General features: G+C 38.7%; 1 protein-coding gene across 4 annotated transcripts in view; it reads right to left on the bottom strand.

The window, feature by feature from the left end:
* UBE3D (ubiquitin protein ligase E3D) overlaps positions 1-19,868 on the bottom strand; it is a 221,342-nt gene that overhangs the window by 185,302 nt on the left and 16,172 nt on the right. For all 4 annotated transcript variants that reach the window (XM_082633295.1, XM_082633296.1, XM_082633294.1 and 1 more), the window contains exons 4-5: positions 11,458-11,689; positions 5,794-5,863 (exon numbers count right to left, since the gene is read on the bottom strand). In XM_082633295.1, the coding sequence (XP_082489421.1) occupies positions 5,794-5,863; positions 11,458-11,689 (302 nt within the window). The remainder of the gene's footprint in view (positions 1-5,793; positions 5,864-11,457; positions 11,690-19,868) is intronic.

The raw sequence follows: 19,868 nt of genomic DNA on the forward strand, positions 1-19,868 counted from the left end.
TTAAAGATTTGAAATTCCTAATGTCCCAAAGAACTGATACCTGTCTGTAATTCCACAGACTTGTTTCACTTCTGATTCACCTTTACTGTGTGAAGGTGAATGGTACGGCCATTCAGGGTCTCACATTTTTGTACAGTCACTTACTAGGTTCTTACTTTGTGTAGTCTTTGACTTCTGTCCTTACTTCTCAAAGCAATCAAAAGTTCTACTTTTAAAGAACTGGAAAATGGCAGGGAAAAGGTGTTTTTCAATTTTATGCTAACCTCTTTTGAGTTTGCTTTTGTGCTAATTAACCCACATATTTTCCATTTATCTTGCTCTTCATTCCTTCCTATGGATTCCAATTACCATATCTTTCCTTAGCATTGTCAGCCTGAAGAACTTTCCTTAGCATTGTCTGCTAGTAATTCATTATTTCCATCTGTTTATAGAAAAATGTCTTTATTTTGCCTTCATTTTTGAAGGAGAGCTTTGCTGGATATAGATTAGATGAAAGGTGTTTTTGTTTGTTTTCCCCCCAGCATTTTTTAAAATAAATTTATTTATTTTTGGCTGTGTGGGGTCTTCGTTGCTGCGCATGGGCTTTCTCTAGTTGCAGCAAGCGGGGGCTTCTCTTTGTTGAGGTGGGTGGGCCTCTCATTGTCGTGGCTTCTTTTGTTGTGGAGCACGGGCTCCAGGCATGTGGGCTTCAGTAGTTGTGGCACGCGGGCTCAGTAGTTGTGGCTCATGGGCTCTAGAGCGCAAGCTCAGTAGTTGTGGCACGTGGGCTTCGTTGCTCCACGGCATGTGGGATCTTCCCGGACCAGGGCTCGAACCCGTGTCCCCTGCACTGGCAGGCAGATTCTTAACCACTGCGCTACCAGGGAAGCCCCTCCCCCAGCATTTTGAATATCTCATTTTAGTGTATTTTGGCCTTCATTACTTCTATAAGGAGTCGGCCTTAATGCTTAATGAAATCCCTATATGTGATGCTTTGTTTTCTCTTGCTACTTTCAAGATTCTCTCTTTACCTCTGGCTTTTATCAGTTTGACCACAACGTGCCTGGGTGAAATGCTCTTTGTGTTTATCCTACTTGAGATTCACTGCAGATCTTGGACCCAAAAGTTAAAATGTTTCACCAAATTTGACAAGATTTCAGCCATTTTTTCCCTACACTTTTTCCCTGACCCTTTCTTTTTCTGCTCACCTTTTAAAGCTTCACTTACACATTTATTGAAACAGTTAATATTTTTCCACAAATCTCTGACATTCTCTTCATTTTGAGAGTTTTTTTCTCTGTTCCTTGGATTGGTTAATTTCTATTCATCTATCTTCAACATGTTTTTTCTTCTGTCACCTCAAATATGAGGTATTAGTAATCAAGTGAATTTTTCTTTCGTTACTGTACTTTTCAGCTCTGTAATTACCAACTGGTTCTTTCTCTGAAGTTTCCAATCTATTGAGATTTGCTATTAGTTCACTCAAGAGGTTTTTTGTTTTTTTTAATTCTTTGCCATATTTATAATTAGCTACTTCAACATCTTTGTCTCCTAATTTAATATTTGTGCTTACTCAGCACCTATGTATTGAGTCGTGCTTTTTCCTTGAGTATGAGTCACTGCTTTCTCTTTCTCTGCATGGCTAATAATTTCTGTAAGAAAGTAGGACATTGTATGTAATACATTGTACCAATTCTGGATTTTGTTTTGTCCTTTTTTAAATTTATTTTTATTTATTTATTTTTGGCTGTGTTGGGTCTTTGTTGCTGCGCACAGGCTTTCTCTAGCTGTGGCAAGTGGGGACTACTGTTCGTTGCAGCGCACAGGCTTCTCATTGTGGTGGCTTCTCTTGTTGCAGAGCACAGGCTCTAGGGTGCGTGGGCTTCAATAGCTGTGGCACACGGGTCCAGTAGCTGTGGTTTGTGGGCTCTAGAGCGCAGGCTCAGTAGTTATGGTGCATGGGCTTAGTTGCTCCATGGCAAGTGGGATCGTCCTGGACCAGGGCTCGAACCTGTGTCCGAACCCGTATCCCCTTCACTGGCAGGCAGATTCTTAACCACTGGGCCACCAGGGAAGTCCCTTGCTTTGTCCTTTTAGGGATAATTGGTTTATAGGTCAATTACCAAGCTTGGACTTAAACCGGGAAATATGACTTCCCGCAGTGTGTAGTCACTAATGTCTCTGCTCAGTTCTATTTTGTTTAGCCTGACTCCCTAGAGAGTATTCACTATCTCTGCACAGTTTGGTTGTCCACAGATTTGGGGAGAGGTTCTGCTCAAATGCCTCAAGCCATTAAGGCTTCCATCTTCTGCTGCCCAAGTTGTGTGTGAATTGAGGAATGCAATCAAAGGCACAGCAAATTTTCTGGTCTCCCCAAGCTTTCAATTCTTATTGGACTCCCTGGCATCTACTGTATGCATGTACAGTTTTGCAATCAGCCAGAGCCGGGTTAAGAAGTTATCAGCTCAGCCCCTCCACGGCCCTCTTGCTTCCAAAATATCCCTCTTAAATTTCCACTTTCTCCTTTGCCTACCCTGAACCAAACCTACCACCTATAGATAATAAAGCTGTGGGTTTTTTCCTGCCCAAGGTTCGGGGGCATGTGAAGTATGTCAATGATCCCAAGCAAAAAAAGGTCACAAATTTGCCATTCTAACCCAAGGCAGTAGCAGTTTTTGAAAACTACACCTCTCAAATCATTGCTTCATTTTGGTTATTTTCTAGTAGCTGTTCTTCTGAACTTGTACAGTTCAGTACTTGTTTCCTACAGAGTAGAACTATCCATTCTCTTTATGCCACCATGTTTGGAATTAGAGTCCTACTAATTTACTTTTAGAGTAGATGTGGATATAGCTCTCTTACATCACCCCACACACATATTCTCATACAATGACCTCCTAATATATATTACATCATAAAGATTTTTGGTTAAATTGATATTCAGTGTTCACATTATTGTGACCATAATGATACCATGGGAGTGCTTCCTTTTTTGTTCAATCTTCTGTTTTCCTGCAACGCATAACTGCTTTCTTTTCCTTCCATGTGTTTAGTTTTTCCAAACACCTTTAGTTAATTCTTCCCATATGATGAAATGGCTTGTCTCAAGATTATTTGTTACATGTAGTCAAACAATTCAAAAAAGTTACCAGTTTCAGTGTATAACTGAAAAAGTCTTTATTACAATTTCTCTCCCCTTGCTTCAATCCAGGCTGTAATGCCTGCTGTACATCCCTCACCCTGGGACTTCCTTATCTCATTCTCCTGTGTTGGACAATCTATTCCCCAAATCCCACACTTTCTCTTTTGAGGTTAAATTCCTAGTTTTGGTGATGCATACCCTATGGTAGATTCCTAAGGAAAATGTAACTTTGAGGTCCACGTTTTGAGACCCTGTATTTCCAAATACGTATTTATAATCTTCATACTTGACTGACAGTTTGACTGTCAATTGAACTATTCTGGGTTGAAAATCTTTTTCCTTCTAAATTATGAGGGCATTCTTCATTGTCTTCTAGCTTTCAACACTGCTATTAAGAAGTTCAGTGCCATTCTAATTCCTAATCCTTTGTACATTACCTGCTTTTTTCTCTCTAGAAACTTCACCCTTGAAGTGTGGAAATCACTCAATTATGTGGCTTTAAGTAGCTTCCCTGTCACCCCTTCATTAATTATATGAGACACTTAGTGGGCTCTTTCAGTTGAGAAACTTAAGCCCTAGCTCTGGGAAATACCTTTTTAATGTGTTTTTGGTATTTTTGTTCTTTGATAATTTCCCCCACCCTGTTGTCTCTATCCTCTCTTTCTAGAATTTCTCCTAGATAGACGTTGGATGCCCTAAAAGGCTCAATTCATTCACTCATTCAACAAATATTTACTGGGTACCCACTATGTGCCAGATATTGATCTAAGTGCTGTGGTTGTCATGATAAATGAGATAGACAATATTCCTATCCTCAGGAAACTTACATGATCTTTTTTATGAAATTTCCTTTCCAATTTTCAACCTCTGTCTTTGGGCCCTGATTTCTGAAATAGTTCCTTAATTTCATTTTCCAGTCCTTTGGTTAGTTTTTTCAAGCTATTACATCTTTAATTCGACATTCTCCGAATTATAGAGATAATATTATTTCATTTCTCCAAGGACATTTATTATAGTTTTTTAAAAGATTTTGTTCTGTTTTATACATAATTTGTTTCTTCTCAATGCGTCTACTCTGTTTACTTGATTATTTATTTGCTTTGGACTCTTTTTAATATTTACTGATTCTCAGCAATCTATTCAGATTTAAGTGTAAGGTAGTAAAATGCTGAGAGGGAGCTCTTGTGTGTAGATATAAGGCTTGTTGAGAGTAGGATGGCTGAATATAAGCTCATTTTTTTGTTGTTACGTGACCCCTGAGAAACAGTGTCTGCAGATCTTTTCTCTGGTTAGTACACTTCCATTCCCTTATTGCAAGAAAGGCTGCTCCAATCTCCTACCTTGAGAGCATAAGCAAGTTGCAAGCGGAGAAAGAGTCGTAGGAATCTTATGGCTCCACATACAAACTTTGCATTAATCATCCTGCTTTCAGTCCCTTGTCCCTCTTACCTGCTACCTCTAAACTCTGGCCAGTTCTGGGGATCTACAGTGAGAACTGGCTCACTCCTCATCTAAATGGTCTTCTGCAGACACCAAGGTTGCAGCTTCCTCCACACTGCCAAGTGTGTTCCTACCCGTCTCAGCTCTACAGCTTCCAAAAGAAGTTTGCTTACACGTCTAGTTCACATCACTGTTGCCTCCTCCCCATTTCTCTTTGTCTCTGTGGATGTCCTTTTTTTTTTATTCTTTAACTGACATTTTAACTGGGCTTCAGGGAGGAGAGAAAACAATGAAAAAAAAGGAAATGAAAAAAATCATGAAAAAAATCAATTCACCTTATTTAAACTGGAAGCCTTAAGATTTCTAAGTCATTGCTTAAGGGACTTGTTTTCATTCTTCAAAAATGACATTGAGGGTGGCATCCTTTACTACTACTCATTCTTCCTCTTCTGTCCTCTCAGAGGAAGTTATGAGACTCTGATGATCTTAAAAAACAAACAAAAAAATGCCACCATCTGCCTTCCCTAGAGTACAAGAGTTTCACTTAACTCACATCTTCTAATTAATTCTATTAAAAACAATTATTCTTCACCCACAAAGCTAACACAGCATGCTGTAGCTCTCTAGACATTTTTAAACCATATCTTTAAAGAGTGATGCATTTTAATTATCAGGATTTCATTATTATATTGGAAAGTCGTATAACATAGGCTTTATGTAAAATATAATTAACACTATTGGAAAAAAGAACAAGGAAGAGAGTATAAAACTCAGAATGTTTCAACAGGTTCTCTGCACCCCCAACCTCCAAGCATCAAAACACAGCCCTGAGGCACACAACAGCCAGGAAAAGCATCTCCTCCATCATCTCTGGCAACCAATTCTTCTGAGGAGCTGTATTAAGGAAAAAGCTCCAATCTTCTTTAAGATAGACCCAAGTACAAGCTTTATACTACTGCTTTGTAAGTACAAAGAAGATATGAAATATTGAAAATGACCCAACTTCTTAATGCTTAAAACTCAGTACTATGTATTTACAAAGGTCAAAATACACAAACTTCTTGGCATACTGGATGATACATTAGTTGATTTCTATTTTTAAAAGCATCAATTCTACAACATGTATTAGTTGTCTATCTTTCATATATATTTCCTATAAAATCTCCTTCTACTGTTTTTTTTTTTTTAACAAGAAGGCAATCATTTTGTCTTTTTTATTATGAAATTCTTACCTGATGACACAGTCTCTCCCAACATTACCTTGCAACGCTTACAAATTACTTTGGTATTTGCCTTTGGTTTCTGTAGAACAGAAAAATGTCATTTAAATGTCATTCAGCTTTTCTTAAAAGGAATATATAATTTTAACATGGTCTCTAGAGTATACATTGAACTTTACATTTTATTTTGCCATCTACTAAATACTGGGAATACATTTAGCTTGTATGCATAATTCACATGCACAGAGATCACTTTTTTCAAGTCTAAAGACAAAATAAACAGAATGATTTTTCCAAACTAGTCAGCTCCTGATAATCTACACGTTGCCAAGTAATTTGAACAAGAAGCATCTTACATTTCTAAAAAGCACCTCCAAACATCATTTAGAAGAGGCAGACGGTGGGCAACAAAGGTAGAGAGGGTAGGTGACTTGCCCCAACTCATGTGTCTAGAAAACAGAAGAATTAGAACTTGAACCTATATTATTTTGACCCCTAGTCCAGTGCAACTTATGTAAAAGTAATCTATGATTCATAATCACAACTGGAAGTTAAAAATACCTAACCCATTCATATAATTCTATTTTTCCATTTACGATATGCATTGTACCTGGAAAGATAGCATTCTGGAACAAATTCCTGAAACACTGTTAAACTTTGAAAATCCAACTTTAAAACAGATAGCAGTCACCTAATTATTAAGAAAACAAAAGACTAATCTTTTAGACATACAGAACAGAGGTTGGCAGGGGTGTGCAAAAATGAGTGAAGGTGGTCGAAAGGTACAAACTAATTATAAAATAAGTCATGGGGATGTAACGTACAGTATGGCAACTATAGTTAACAATACTCTATTGCATACTTGAAAGTTGCCTTAGTAAATCTTACAAGTTCTCATCACAAGAAAAAGAAGTTCTGTAACTAAGTATGGTGATGGATGTTAACTACACTTATTGTCATGATCTTTTTTTTTTTTTTTTTTTTTTTTGCGGTTCGCCGGCCTCTCACTGTTGTGGCCTCTCCTGTTGCGGAGCACAGGCTCTGGACGTGCAGGCTCAGCGGCCATGGCTCATGGGCCCAGCCGCTCCACAGTACGTGGGATCTTCCCGGACCGGGGCACGAACCCGTGTCCCCTGCATCGGCAGGCAGACTCTCAACCACTGCGCCACCAGGGAAGCCCCCATGATCATTTTGAAGTACATACAAATACTGAATCGCTATGTTGTATACCTAAAAGTAGTAAAATGTCAATTATACCTTAATAAAAAAAATCTTACTGACTTATAGTTTGTTATAAGAGATGATATTATAATTAATATCATGGTGGTTAAGAGCCTGGAGTCTGGGGCCAGACGTCCTAAATTCAAATCCCAGCTCTGTCACTTACTAGACATGTGACCATGGGCAAGTTAATTAACCTGTTTTGGTTTCTTCATCTGTAAGATGAAATCGACAGTAGCGTTAACTCACAGAGCTGTTTATTAGGATCTAAAACCGAGTGCTGTAAAACACTGTCCCTGGCACATGGGTAACTGCTAGGCAGATGCTACGTAAATAAAATACACTTTTGGCACACATCATTCAAAACATGGGCAGGTATAGATTTTTCTATACCCACAAAGGTATAGACTTTTTTGTCTGGATGTGCTGCTAGTAACTAACAGAGCTGATATTTAAATCCAGGTCCCTTTGATGCTAGAGCTTATGCTTCCTAAGCACTATGCCAAGTGTTTTCCAAACTAATTCATAGAATCAATTCAGTGGGTGACACCCTGAATTTTTAAAGAAATATGAAATAGAATGGAGCAGAAAATATCACCGTGCTTCAAACATAGTGTAAGTAGTTCTTTAAGAAACATCTACTTGAGGTGATCTGTGTCTCTGTGTGTGCATTATCAGATCTTAATGTAAAAAAATTATTATACAGTTCTTACTTTAGTTAGAGGTCAAAAAAAAAAAGTCAAAAGCCACAGACATAGAAACCAAGGCAGGTGCCAATTTGTTTAGGTCCAGGCAAGGTTACAGGAAGACAACAGCTTAGAAACCAAGCATGCTAAACTGTAAAGTTTCACATTTTGGCAGTTTCATGCTTTCTTACAATAAAATCTATCTGTATGGCTCCAAATTGGTATTAAAGACACTTTTTAAAGGATCCTATTTCGTACAAGTTAAATCAGACCATCCTCATTAAATCTTACCAAATACTAAGGGCTTTACTAAAAACGAATACAGGTTATTGGAGTAGTAATGCTTAAGAAGAAGGGATTTTTCTATTCGGAGCAAAAAATTTTTTGACAGGTGCTGTTATGTATTTCATTTATCATTGCTCTTACAGCACATTTTGCTTTGTCTTTCAATGAAGCAGAAAAAGTGGGTTTTGTTCGTTGGTTTTTAAAATAAAATTCTACCTTTTCAACACATGGGTAATCAGGATTTTAAAATCTGATCAATAAAAAAACAAATTACCTCAAACAACCAAATGTGTGAATTTTGATTCAAACAAATTTTACTGACATCAGAAGATACTTCTAATAAAATTTGTAAAATGTGTATATGGTCTGATATTGTACCACCGAGTGTTCATTTTGTCTGGTGTGAAAATGACACTGTGTTCATGTGAAAAAGAACAATCCATATGGGGTGAAATGACATAATGTCTGGGATTTGCTTTAAAGCACTTCAGCAAAAAACTAAAAATAAAATGGGCAGATGAAGCAAACTTTATGAATCAAGATGACTGGTATATGGAAGTTCATAATTCTATTTTTTATGTTTGGGAATGTTTACAAAGTTCAACACGTTATTCTAAGGAAAAAAAAAAGAGAGAGACCCTCATGGATTTAACAAGACAAACAAATAACCAAAAAAAGGTAAAACTGTTAGTCATACTCGCCAGCTAAAACACCAATGTTCAATTTCATTTGTTCTTTAAAATATAGGTTGAAGTCATCAGTGTGGCTATACTTTCGTCTAGAATAATAATATGAATCTTATAAAAGACTGAGGTGCCACCTTTATCAACCTGTTGTAAGACGCAAAATTTTTATTATGGTGAAGTGAAAAATATTGTGAAATAACAAATATTCAATAGATGTCTTTTGAAAAGCAAAGATATATATCGTCACATTCACAGAGGCACAAATAACACACTGTACACATACGGGGTTATTCAGGGAAAGGAATAAGTGTTGGACTTTGTTTATGCTATTTTTTTGTCATTTATGAATATTTTAGTTCAAGAGATATGCTTTGGAGTAATTCATCGTCAAATACTCCTTAAGCAGAATTAAATATACATTTCTCATGGTGAGGTGAGTTATCTCTTAAAATCCTTTTCCACAATTAAAATAGATTTTTATAATCTCTCACAAGCAGAGGCAGAAATTACTCCTACCAAACACTCAGAATACACACAGAGTGCACCATTAACGTCTGATGAGCTAAACAGTCTTGACCTTTTAAATTAACATATTACAATGCTTTCAATTCTGTTAAAGAGAAACTCTGCATTGCAGTGCATTTTTCCTGACCCATGCTTAAAGGAAATAATAAAGCGAGTTGCGCAGAGCAGCAGCCTAGCAGTGTAGGAACTCTACAGAGCAAACATGAAAGACAGACATTGTTGTGGACTAATTAAATCAATATATCTGCGACATGGCACCGCTGCTTGGAGAGGTGAATCAGCCTCCTGTCCTCGTTTTTATTTTCCTTTGTGTTGCTTCCATTTCTAAGGACCCTTGATATTGTCTCGCCAAAAAAAATGTTTCCCAAGAGATACCATTAGGATGCTGTGTCAGCATGTGACATTTCAAAACCCTGCTAGATGGCTAGACTGGGTGATATGAGAAACAGGTTTTCAATAGCACAGAGAAGCCTTGTTCCCACAAGACCCTTGAGAGTACTGCTTAAGGAGTCCTTCCAAATTTATGTTACTATTTTGGTCACAGGCATATTCTTTCAACTGCAGCGATATGTAATTAAAGTGAAACTTTCATCTAGGCTACCTTGAAAACAATCTTGTTAACAGCAGCTTGTCATGATGGTAATTTCCCACAGTCTCCCTGATACTTAAAAAACTGTAATGTCTCAATATGAAGGGTCTTCCTTTAACACGTGGGATGGCCGTCCACAATTAAGAGGAATTCTTATAAGTGGCATCATATAACTGATAAAGACATAAATGTGAGGAATCTACTTCCATACAGAATGCAGAGTTCATCTGAAAGAAGGAAACTCATGGTTTTTCTTATTTTATCTTTCCCACTCCTCTTCTCGTATCTTCCAAACATTAAAAAAATTTATAGCTTAATCATAAAATTGAAAGTCAAAATACATAAAACATAAAGTACTAGTATAGAAATTTAGATTAAAATATAATTTTACTTTAACCATATTAAATATACTTATACCATAGATTTATATTATGTGCTTACCATTTATCTTTTAAAAATATAGAAGGCTATAGCACTAGAATTTGGGGAGAGGTATTCTTATACATATTCATATATACACATTAGAATATATACATACATTTTATCTAATATATATTATCTAATACACACACATATACACACTGAAAAGCAGTGGAGATCAAAGGAAATATGAATGGTTATGATTTTACTACAGGTAAAGATACATACAGAGAAAGAGCTGGGGGAGAGGAGGACAGCGAGAGACAGTAAAGTACTATAATCTTAAATAAACCTAAAGGTAAAGGGATTTGTGTTTATGGTGAAAGATGAGATACTTACATAATTTGAACAGCTTAACCTCGATATTTGACAAACCTCCTTAATCTCCCACAAATTAGAAAATAGTTCTATAAACTAGCTGACAACCTAAGAGCTGCGGACTGCTGCGCGTGTCCTAGAGTGGCTCAGTTCTCATTACAACAATTAAATGAGTTCTAAATGAAATTTAACACACAATGCTTTTGTTCCTACCAATAATCAGATGTTAACATGAAGGTCCTCTGGCAATGATTTTCTTAACTTCTTAAATCACATCAGTATTGACTTGCCATCCAGGGAATGATTTCTCACAAGGGCCGAGTCAATGGCACTGATTTTCTTTTAAGATAAGGTAAACCACCTGTTCTCCGCAGTGAGCGGAAAGGGCCTTCCTCCTCCAGCAACTCTGAGCGCAGGAGCTGCCTGACCTCGCTCCTTAAGCATCAACTTGGAGCCTGCAGCCCGGGCTTTATTTCCACTCCCCCTTTTGCCTTGATGGCAGCTGATTGTATGACACCAGCAGAAGTCTAGACTATGGGCAGACACAGGAAAATACCTGGACCTATCAGGACAGTACGTATCCTGAAGGCAAAGCACACATTTAATTTAAATCAGACTGTGGGGATAAAATGTACATGGATTATGGAATATTGTCCTAAAAGCAAGGAAGGAGGGCATTTTGGTTTGTCAAACGGTAACACTCCCAAGTCTACAGGGAAGAAGTCCTCTTCCGCTTCCTCCTCCTGGCCCCCGTGGCTGTTTTGGTTTAAGGCCGCCACATGCTTTTTCCATAAGCAAAGAGCAGAGCTGGATGATTAAGGCAACTGAAAATCATGGATTTTGGTCTTTAGAACTGTCTGTCACATGCCCTGAATGAAGAAAAGATTGGAGAAAGCAGTTTCTAAACCAACCTCTAAATGAGCATTTAGTTTGAAAGATATATTACCATTTTTAAATGGTTCTCAGAAGAAAGACAGCGCGTCTCAACTGGGGCTACTTCAGGTCTCAGCTGCTGTAAATCATGTCTTAGATTCACCAAGAAGAAACAGTCTCCAGTGAAACAGTCATTCTCTTGTGGATGAAGTGGCTTATTAGCAAAGGGGTTGGGATGGCAACACCACTCGTCAACCAGAGCACCCCAGTTTTCCTGTGGCAGGGGGAGCACCCTCAGGAGCTTCCTAGTGGAAAAAGGAAAACAATGTTTTACGGGACAAAATGGAACTGTGACGTGCTCTTAATTAAATCAGCATCAAGGACGAAAGAAACTCATTAACCACATTACTTGCAGTGTTACTTTTTCCCCTGATGGCACCAGTAACATATACTCACTATAGACAATTTTGAACACGCAGGGAGGTATAAAGCAAATAAAAACCATCCTTGGATGGACCTAGAGATTGTCGTACTGAGTGAAGTAAGTCAGACTTACTTCACTTATTTCTAAGACAAATATCATATGATATCACTTAAATGTGGAATCTAAAAACAAGGGCACAAATGAACTTATTTACAAAACAGAAGTAGATGTAGAAAACAAACTTATGGTTATCATAAGAGGGGGGGAGGGATAAATTGGGAGACTGGGATCGACATACACACAGTACTATACATAAAACAGATAACGAATAAGGACCTACTGTACAGCACAGGGAACTCCACTCAATACTCTGTAATGGCCTATATGGGAAAAGATTCTAAAAAAAAGAGTGGATATATGTATATGTATAACTGATTCGCCTTGCTGTACACCTGAAACTAACACAATATTGTAAATCAACTATACTCCAATAAATTTTTTTTTAAATCCTTTCTTTACCACCCAAGGACAGGTAGCTATTTTTTTACATGACCGTATTTCTTTGCCAGCCTTTCAAGAGAGACAGCTGTACACAGGCACAGTCTGGGATCAGAGGAAATACACAAACTGTATCTTGCTTTCATTGTTTTATGTAGCTATATCATGATACTTAATGACTCCATTCTATTCCATAGGTATGCCAAAACTTTTTAGGTCATTCCCTCACTGTTAGATATTTGGGTTTTGAGTATTTCATTATCAACAACCCTGTGATGAACAGTCCTAGAAAATTTGTATACAGATCTGATTATTTCCTTGGGAAAGAAATCTTGTAAGTGTGACATTACAAGCACAAATGATGCGCATTTTTTAAAATTAACTTATTTGTTTATTTTTGGCTGCGTTGGTTCTTCACTGGTTCTTTGTTGCTACACGCGGGCTTTCTCTAGTTGCGCTGAGCAGGGGCTACTCTTCGTTGTGGTGCGTGGACTTCTCACTGCGGTGGCTTCTCTTGTTGCAGAGCACGGGCTCTAGGCGTGCGGGCTTCAGTAGCTGTGGCACGCGGGCTCAGCAGTTGTGGCACGCGGGCTCTAGAGCGCAGGCTCAGTAATTGTGGCACATGGGCTTAGCTGCTCCACAGCATGTGGGATCCTCCCGGACCAGGGCTCAAACCCGTGTCCCCTACATTGGCAGGCAGATTCTTAACCACTGCACCACCAGGGAAGTCCCAACGTGCATCTTTTTTAAACTCTATTCCTATATTGACAAACTGCTTTCCAGAAAGGCTATACCAATCCATAATTCTTCCACTTACTTTTTTCAGAATTGAATACTATCATTTTTCCGTGTAATTGGTGAAAATGTTCTCAATACTGCTGTAACTGGCAATTCCTTAATTACTGGTAAGATTGAACTGGCTTTCATATTTATTCGCCACTGTGTTTCTTCTGTGAATTATGATCAATGGCCATTTTCCAGTGAGATGTTAGTACGTTCTTATTAAACTGTACAAGTATATTCTATATTAAGAATATCAGTCCTTTGTCTAAAATCTGTGACAAATATTTTTCCAGTGTTATTGCCTCTAATTTGATTAACATGTCTTAAATTTCAAATCCTCCAACGCTTTCTTCTGTGATTTCTCTCATTACTATTTTCTGTAAACTTTTTATTTTGGTGTAATTTTACATTTACAGAAAAGTTACAGAGATAGTACAGATAGCTCTCACATATACTTCACTCAGCTTCCCCTAATGTTAACATCTTACATAACCAGGGAGGATTTGTCAGAACTACTGGCTTTATCTGGATTCCCCTAGTTTTTCCACTGAAGTCCTCTTTTTCTGTTCCAGGATCCAATTCACAACACACTGCATTTAGTCATCATGTTTCCCTCATCTGCTCTGCTCTGTGGCAGTCTTTCCTTGTTTTTCAGGACCTTGAGATTTTTGAAGAGCACTGGTCAGGTATTTTACAGAATATCCCTCACTTGAGTTTGTCTGGTATTTTCTCAAGATTAGACTGAGACTATGGGTTTGGGGGATGTCTACCACTGAGGTGACTTCTCATCACACCAAACCCAGAGAAGACACTGTATCAATATGACTTATCCCTGGGGATGTCAACCTTGATCACTCGGTTAAGGTGGCATCTGCAAGGTTTCTCCACTAGCAGAGCTCCTATTTCTGCCTTTGCACACTCTATTGCTTGGAAGTGAGTTATTAAATCCAGGCCACACTCAAGGGAAGAGAAATTAAGCTCCACTCTGTCATTATTATTTATGCTTAGAACATCCTTACAATTAAGTAGCCCCTTATATTTGCTCCCAGTGTTTGTTTTAATGGTTTCATTTTTTTCCTGTAGAAATAGAGACACCTGAGACTTTTCCATGGTTTACCTCTATTTTAATCTAAATTGGGAAGATTTAATCTAAATTTACCTCTATTTTAATCTAAATTGGTCTAAGGGGAGAAGAAATGTGGGCAGGATGATGAGGATATTTCAAAATAATTTATCCCTCCCCAAAAAAAACAACCCAGAATACAAACATGCTTCTGGTCTTCCTAGTGCCTTTGACTATCGTGAAAGCTTAAAGCACCCTGAATACTTGCTCACTTCTGCTCCAATCGACTGGACCATTTGCCTGCTAAGGATCAACTGTATTTGATCACAGACCTGTTTATGCCACTTATGCATGTTTTTTAAGCTACATAATTTAATCAAACACGCTATTTTGTTACATGTTATTTTAGTTACATAATTTAATCAAACATGTAAACCAAGGAAATGAGTTGCTATTCCTCTGAAAACTAAACATTTCAGAGTAGAGGAAAGTGAGTTATTAAAAAACAAAATCACTGGTGGAATGTGGGAGATACAACTATAAAAAAACTGAAGCGAGGGAAAAAGAATAAAAATCTAGAAGAATTCTGCAATCAGACTGCTTCAGTGTCTAACTTCTCATTCCACTTTAAAGAAACCTAAACTGGAAACTCTGGATAATGAATTTAGGATGGCACAAGTGAAAAAAGCTAAAAGAGTCCACAGCAGCAGACTCATATTCAACAAAAAGATACGAGTTCCGTACTAAAATACTAGTAAGTTAATGTACATTTGCATGTTTTAAATGAAAATGTTTAAGATGCAAATGTATCATTTTTAAATGATTCCCTCACATGAACCCTTTTTCTTTGATTTCCCCAATCAACTCTGAGTCTCATAAAAGGGCAATTACAACATGGAAGAGGGTAGACATTTAATTTTAACTGCAGAGGACAGAAGTAGGAACAAGAAAGGCTGATTTTAGTTTAACAGAAGCAAGAACATTCCCTTTTAAATTAGGAAATGCTTCACCACTACCATCATTCAAATCGCTGAGTCTCCTAAGAGCTTAAGAATCGATTCTTTCAACGTATACTTTCTAAAAGTCTACTACTAGGAGTCAGGCGTTCTGCTGACACAAAATATTAGTACATACAGTCCCTTTGTCAAGGTATTCACATTCTAGGGGGAAACATACATCTATGAACAAATAACAAAACCAGAACCTAATAAATGCTCCTAATGGAGCAGCAGTTCTAAATGTTTGGGAGTTGAGGGGGGAAAGGGAGGGGATGGCTCAGACCCCTTTGAAAATCCGATGGAAGTGTTAGCCCCTTTCCTCAAACATACATTCCCACCTGCACACAAAATCTGCATATTACTTTAGGGGATTCATGGACTCGCAAAACCAATCCATGAATTCGGGGCAATATGTACAAAGTGCTAGGGAAGTAGAGTGCCGCTGGACTTCAGAGAAGAGGTAACATCTGAGCTGACCGTTGAAGGATGAATAGGAGTTCTCCAGGCATTGAAAGGAACTAAGGGCATCACAGGTGTAGGAAACAATACGAAGACAGGCACCATATATGTTTAACTTGCCACCGGAGCCACCGTGTCAGGCCCAGTGCTTGACTCATAGTGTAAGCTCTTAAATCAAGGAGCATTGATAACTATAACATGTGAGGCCCCTGGTTGGGTCTGCAGCATACTCGGATGAAAGGGTTACCAAATATTTTCCTTTGCTTGAGAATCTGACCTTTGGTTTAACCACCTAGACCTGTTACCCTGGAAGCCAGGTAGATGGTAGGCATTGATTATATTGCTAGGCAACACTGACTATGGTAAAAATGATCCTTGACTGGTATATTGCATCTGGACTAGGAAGACGTTTTTGTTTGTTTGTTTGTTTGTTTTTGCGGTACGCAGGCCTCTCACTGTTGTGGCCTCTCCCGTTGCGGAGCACAGGCTCCAGACGCACAGGCTCAGCGGCCATGGCTCACTGGCCCAGCCACTCCGCGGCATGTGGGATCTTCCCGGACCGGGGCATGAACCCATGTCCCCTATATCGGCAGGCTGACTCTCAACCACTGCGCCACCAGGGAAGCCCTAGGAAGAAGTTTGAATGAGCTGTAAATATTAGATGAGGATGCCATGCTTTAAACTTCCCTGAATGTAGGTCTTTGTGGGGAACCCTAGAAACTATGCTAAAGAATTATCACAAGAGCTGTTGGCTGTTTAGGGCATGAGGCTTCTTCTCAGGGGAGCTCCTGCACCTGCCAGATACGAATCTTGCACTTTGTACCTGGAACCGTGTCACATGAGGAGACAAGAGTCCCCAGAGGGGTATGTGACTTGCCATTTGCTTGAACTGCTGCAGGTCCTCTGCTGAGGGGAACTCCTGCCACTGCCCCGAAGGCGAGAAATGTGACCTGTGGTAGTGTCGTGAGTCCACACATTTAGTTGAACTTAAGAAAACCTCAGATGGGCACCACCCACACCTTACTCCATGTAATGCTTACGACAACTTTGTGAGATGAGAATTTCCATTCCCCTGTTACAGAGAAGGAAAGGGAGGCTCAGAAATGTTAAATAATCTCTACAAGTTCACAGAGTCAGAGCTGATGAAGGAAGGCAGGATCATAACCCAGGTCTTCCAGAATCCAAACTAACTCTCTCCCTTGGAATATATTCTCTCTCCTGGTAACACAGAACATCAGTAAAGGGGACAGGGAAGGTGGGAGGGTACAGACTACATGGGGTGTGACACGTCAACCTAAGGGGCTGGAACTTGGTTCTACAGATAGTTGGGGAGCATCACAGAATTTAAGGTGCGGGAGTGATAGGTCAGATTTGAATTTTTACAAAGATGAGGAGGGGGACAAACAAAGGTGCCTGTTTAGAGTAAGAGTTGGGCCTAAACAGGCTCCTAGATCTTCTCCATCACTAAGATTCTCTGTTCCTTGACATTTTGCACGTGGTGCCAATAAACAGATGCTCAATACAGTGTCAAAGGCAGCAATGTCAAAACCTCATACATGATCAGAAATGAAACTGCACTGAGACTTAGAGAGATCTGGAAGCGTTGATGCACATTCGCACACAATGGGATATTTCAGACTTAACTTGACCCTCTATCACGGTGAATAAAAGCTATACTATACCCCATAGCTATCTAGGTAAGACATCGAGCAAGAAAGAGCCTAATTCACAAGTCATTGCAAAGATAAAAGTGTTTTTACAGCCGAAAGAAATTTTCTGATGTTTGGAAAAAACATAAAACCTTTAAGAACAAAAGATGTATTTTAATCACAGCTCTCCTGAAAGTGTATCTATCGAACACCCTAAAACTTTGATATGATCTACTTCCCAAGAGAACTTTCAAAAGAAAATAGATACCACATTTTTTTCAAGGTAGTTTTTACGTAAAAACCTGCTGAAGCTCAGAAAAAGAGTGAAATGATTTCTTGAACATTCTCTCAGTTTAAGATTCTATGATGAACAGCAACACATGCTTTTAATTAATTAAAATGTTTTAGTTATTTTTAACGTATCTTAAGCATAAGCTTTGGGGGAAAAATTTTAAATGCACAATTTTATTTTATTTTTTTTTTAAACTTGGTCATTGAGTATAAACAATTTTTAGTCTTTTAGTTCATATTGCCAAATTGACTTCAGAAAAAAAATGATCAATTTAAAGATCCACCACTAACATTGAAGAGTATCCATTTTACTACATTTTAAAATGCACAAGTTTAATAAATGTTATTGATTGATGGTGTTTATTTAAAACTTAAACATAGACAAGAAAATGAAATGCCTTAACTTTAAAATCAACCATTCATCAGTGATATTAACAACGGTAATACAGAGATTTCACATTGGATTAGAACCAAGTGGGCAATAAGAATTTTAAGAAAAATATCAAATATCTAAAGCTCAAAATATAGCCACTAGAGTATAGATAAGCTGGCATTATTATTTTTCCCAAAAGTTTGTAAAATGTTACCAATAATTCAGTGTGTGCCTGTCCTCTCTTTTCACCTCTTTGTTCTCTTTCACAGAAAAGTGTCTATTCATAGGAGTAGTTGTTTTCAGACTACAATAATAGCTGGTCTGTCAAATGGACCAATCAACTAGTTGGATATTCTGACATCTCTTATGTTTCCGTTAAGTCCACTCTGCTTGTTACCTGCTAGAGTTTCAAGGCCCTCATAGTTGCTGGGCTGACACCCAACTCTGCTGGTGCAGGTGGAACTGAGAGGGCCTTTCCAGAGACCTTGGGAGACCTCTCAAATGACTGAATATCAGGCTGATGTTTCAAAGTCTGTTTGGCCAACCGATATAATTCAAGTCTGACATGAATTTATTTCTAAAAGACGTAACAAATTCCAAACACAATGACCATTTAGCTGTTTCTGAGACTGATCACGACGAACTAAATTTTATTATTATTGTTATAATATAATTGTTATTATTATTATTAGGGACTGTTAACAAGAGAATGATCAAAAATTGTATATGTTTGGACAATTTTTACAGAAAAACTCTGCTGAACTGGTAAGAATGCAAATTGGAGAATTTTATTGTAAAGAAACAAGGTGTTATTTTCAAACAACCAAACAAATGGCTTAGGAACGTGTGATTTTGAATGCAGAAAAAAGACTGCTGTAATTAGCAGATTTCATGCACGCCGGTGCTAGTAAGTATTAAAAGCCATTAATGAGTCTTAATAGGTTAAACAGTCTTCTGCACCTATAATTTGCTTGACAAGAATATTTTTCATTAAAAAAAAAAAAAAAAGTGGGCTTCCCTGGTGGCGCAGTGGTTGAGAGTCCACCTGCCGATGCAGGGAACATGGGTTCGTGCCCCAGTCCGGGAAGATCCCACATGCCATGGAGCGGCTGGGCCCGTGAGCCATGGCCGCTGAGCCTGTGCGTCCGGAGCCTGTGCTCCGCAACGGGAGAGGCCACAGCAGTGAGAGGCGCGCGTACCACAAAAAAAAAAAAAAAAAAAAAAAGTAACAAGCATTATTCTTGCACTATCCAAATAATCATGATTCACAGAACTCAAGGTGCAACTTTTTGAGGTTGACTAAGCACAGAATTTTCATGCTGGCAGGACTCTTATAGGTCTATCTAATTGAACCTCCGAATTTTGCAGATGAGGAAACTGAGAATCAAAGTGACTTGTTCCCAGATAGAAAGGCTGGCCGGTAAGCAGATCTTAACTCAGCTCGATTGCTCCCAATACAAGAGCTCCTGCTAAGACAGACCACCATATTCCAAGATGCCTTCCTGAAAAGGATGCCGACAGTGAGTTGATTACAGCACATATAAGCCTCCTTTGAAATACCTTTGGTTTTACTTTCTACTCAACAAACACAGATGTCCTTACCACCTGCGTGGCACAGGTAACTGAGGGAGAAATGAGAAGACCACTGGGCTTGATGCAAACAGTCAACATGACATCCTTGTGCAGACACAGGAGGAAGCGTGGCTTTCCATCAACCAGAGAGCCACGGGGCCTGCTGCCTAAGAGTGAAATGGAAGCAAAGCCTTCCGTCACCTACTAAGGATGTCTCCGCATTGCTCAAGAGGTCCCCAGGTGCCAGGCACACATGTGTGATAGGCAAAGGCGTCCAGGGAAGCCTTGTGAAGTGAGCAAGGCCTAAGTCACGTCCACTGTGGACCTTCTCGCAAAGAAAAAGGGAGAGAGGGGGTCATTTCCTTGGCACACCT

The sequence above is a fragment of the Mesoplodon mirus genome, assembly GCF_964341445.2.
Source record: "Mesoplodon mirus genome assembly, chromosome: 10".
Classification (NCBI taxonomy): domain Eukaryota; kingdom Metazoa; phylum Chordata; class Mammalia; order Artiodactyla; family Ziphiidae; genus Mesoplodon; species Mesoplodon mirus.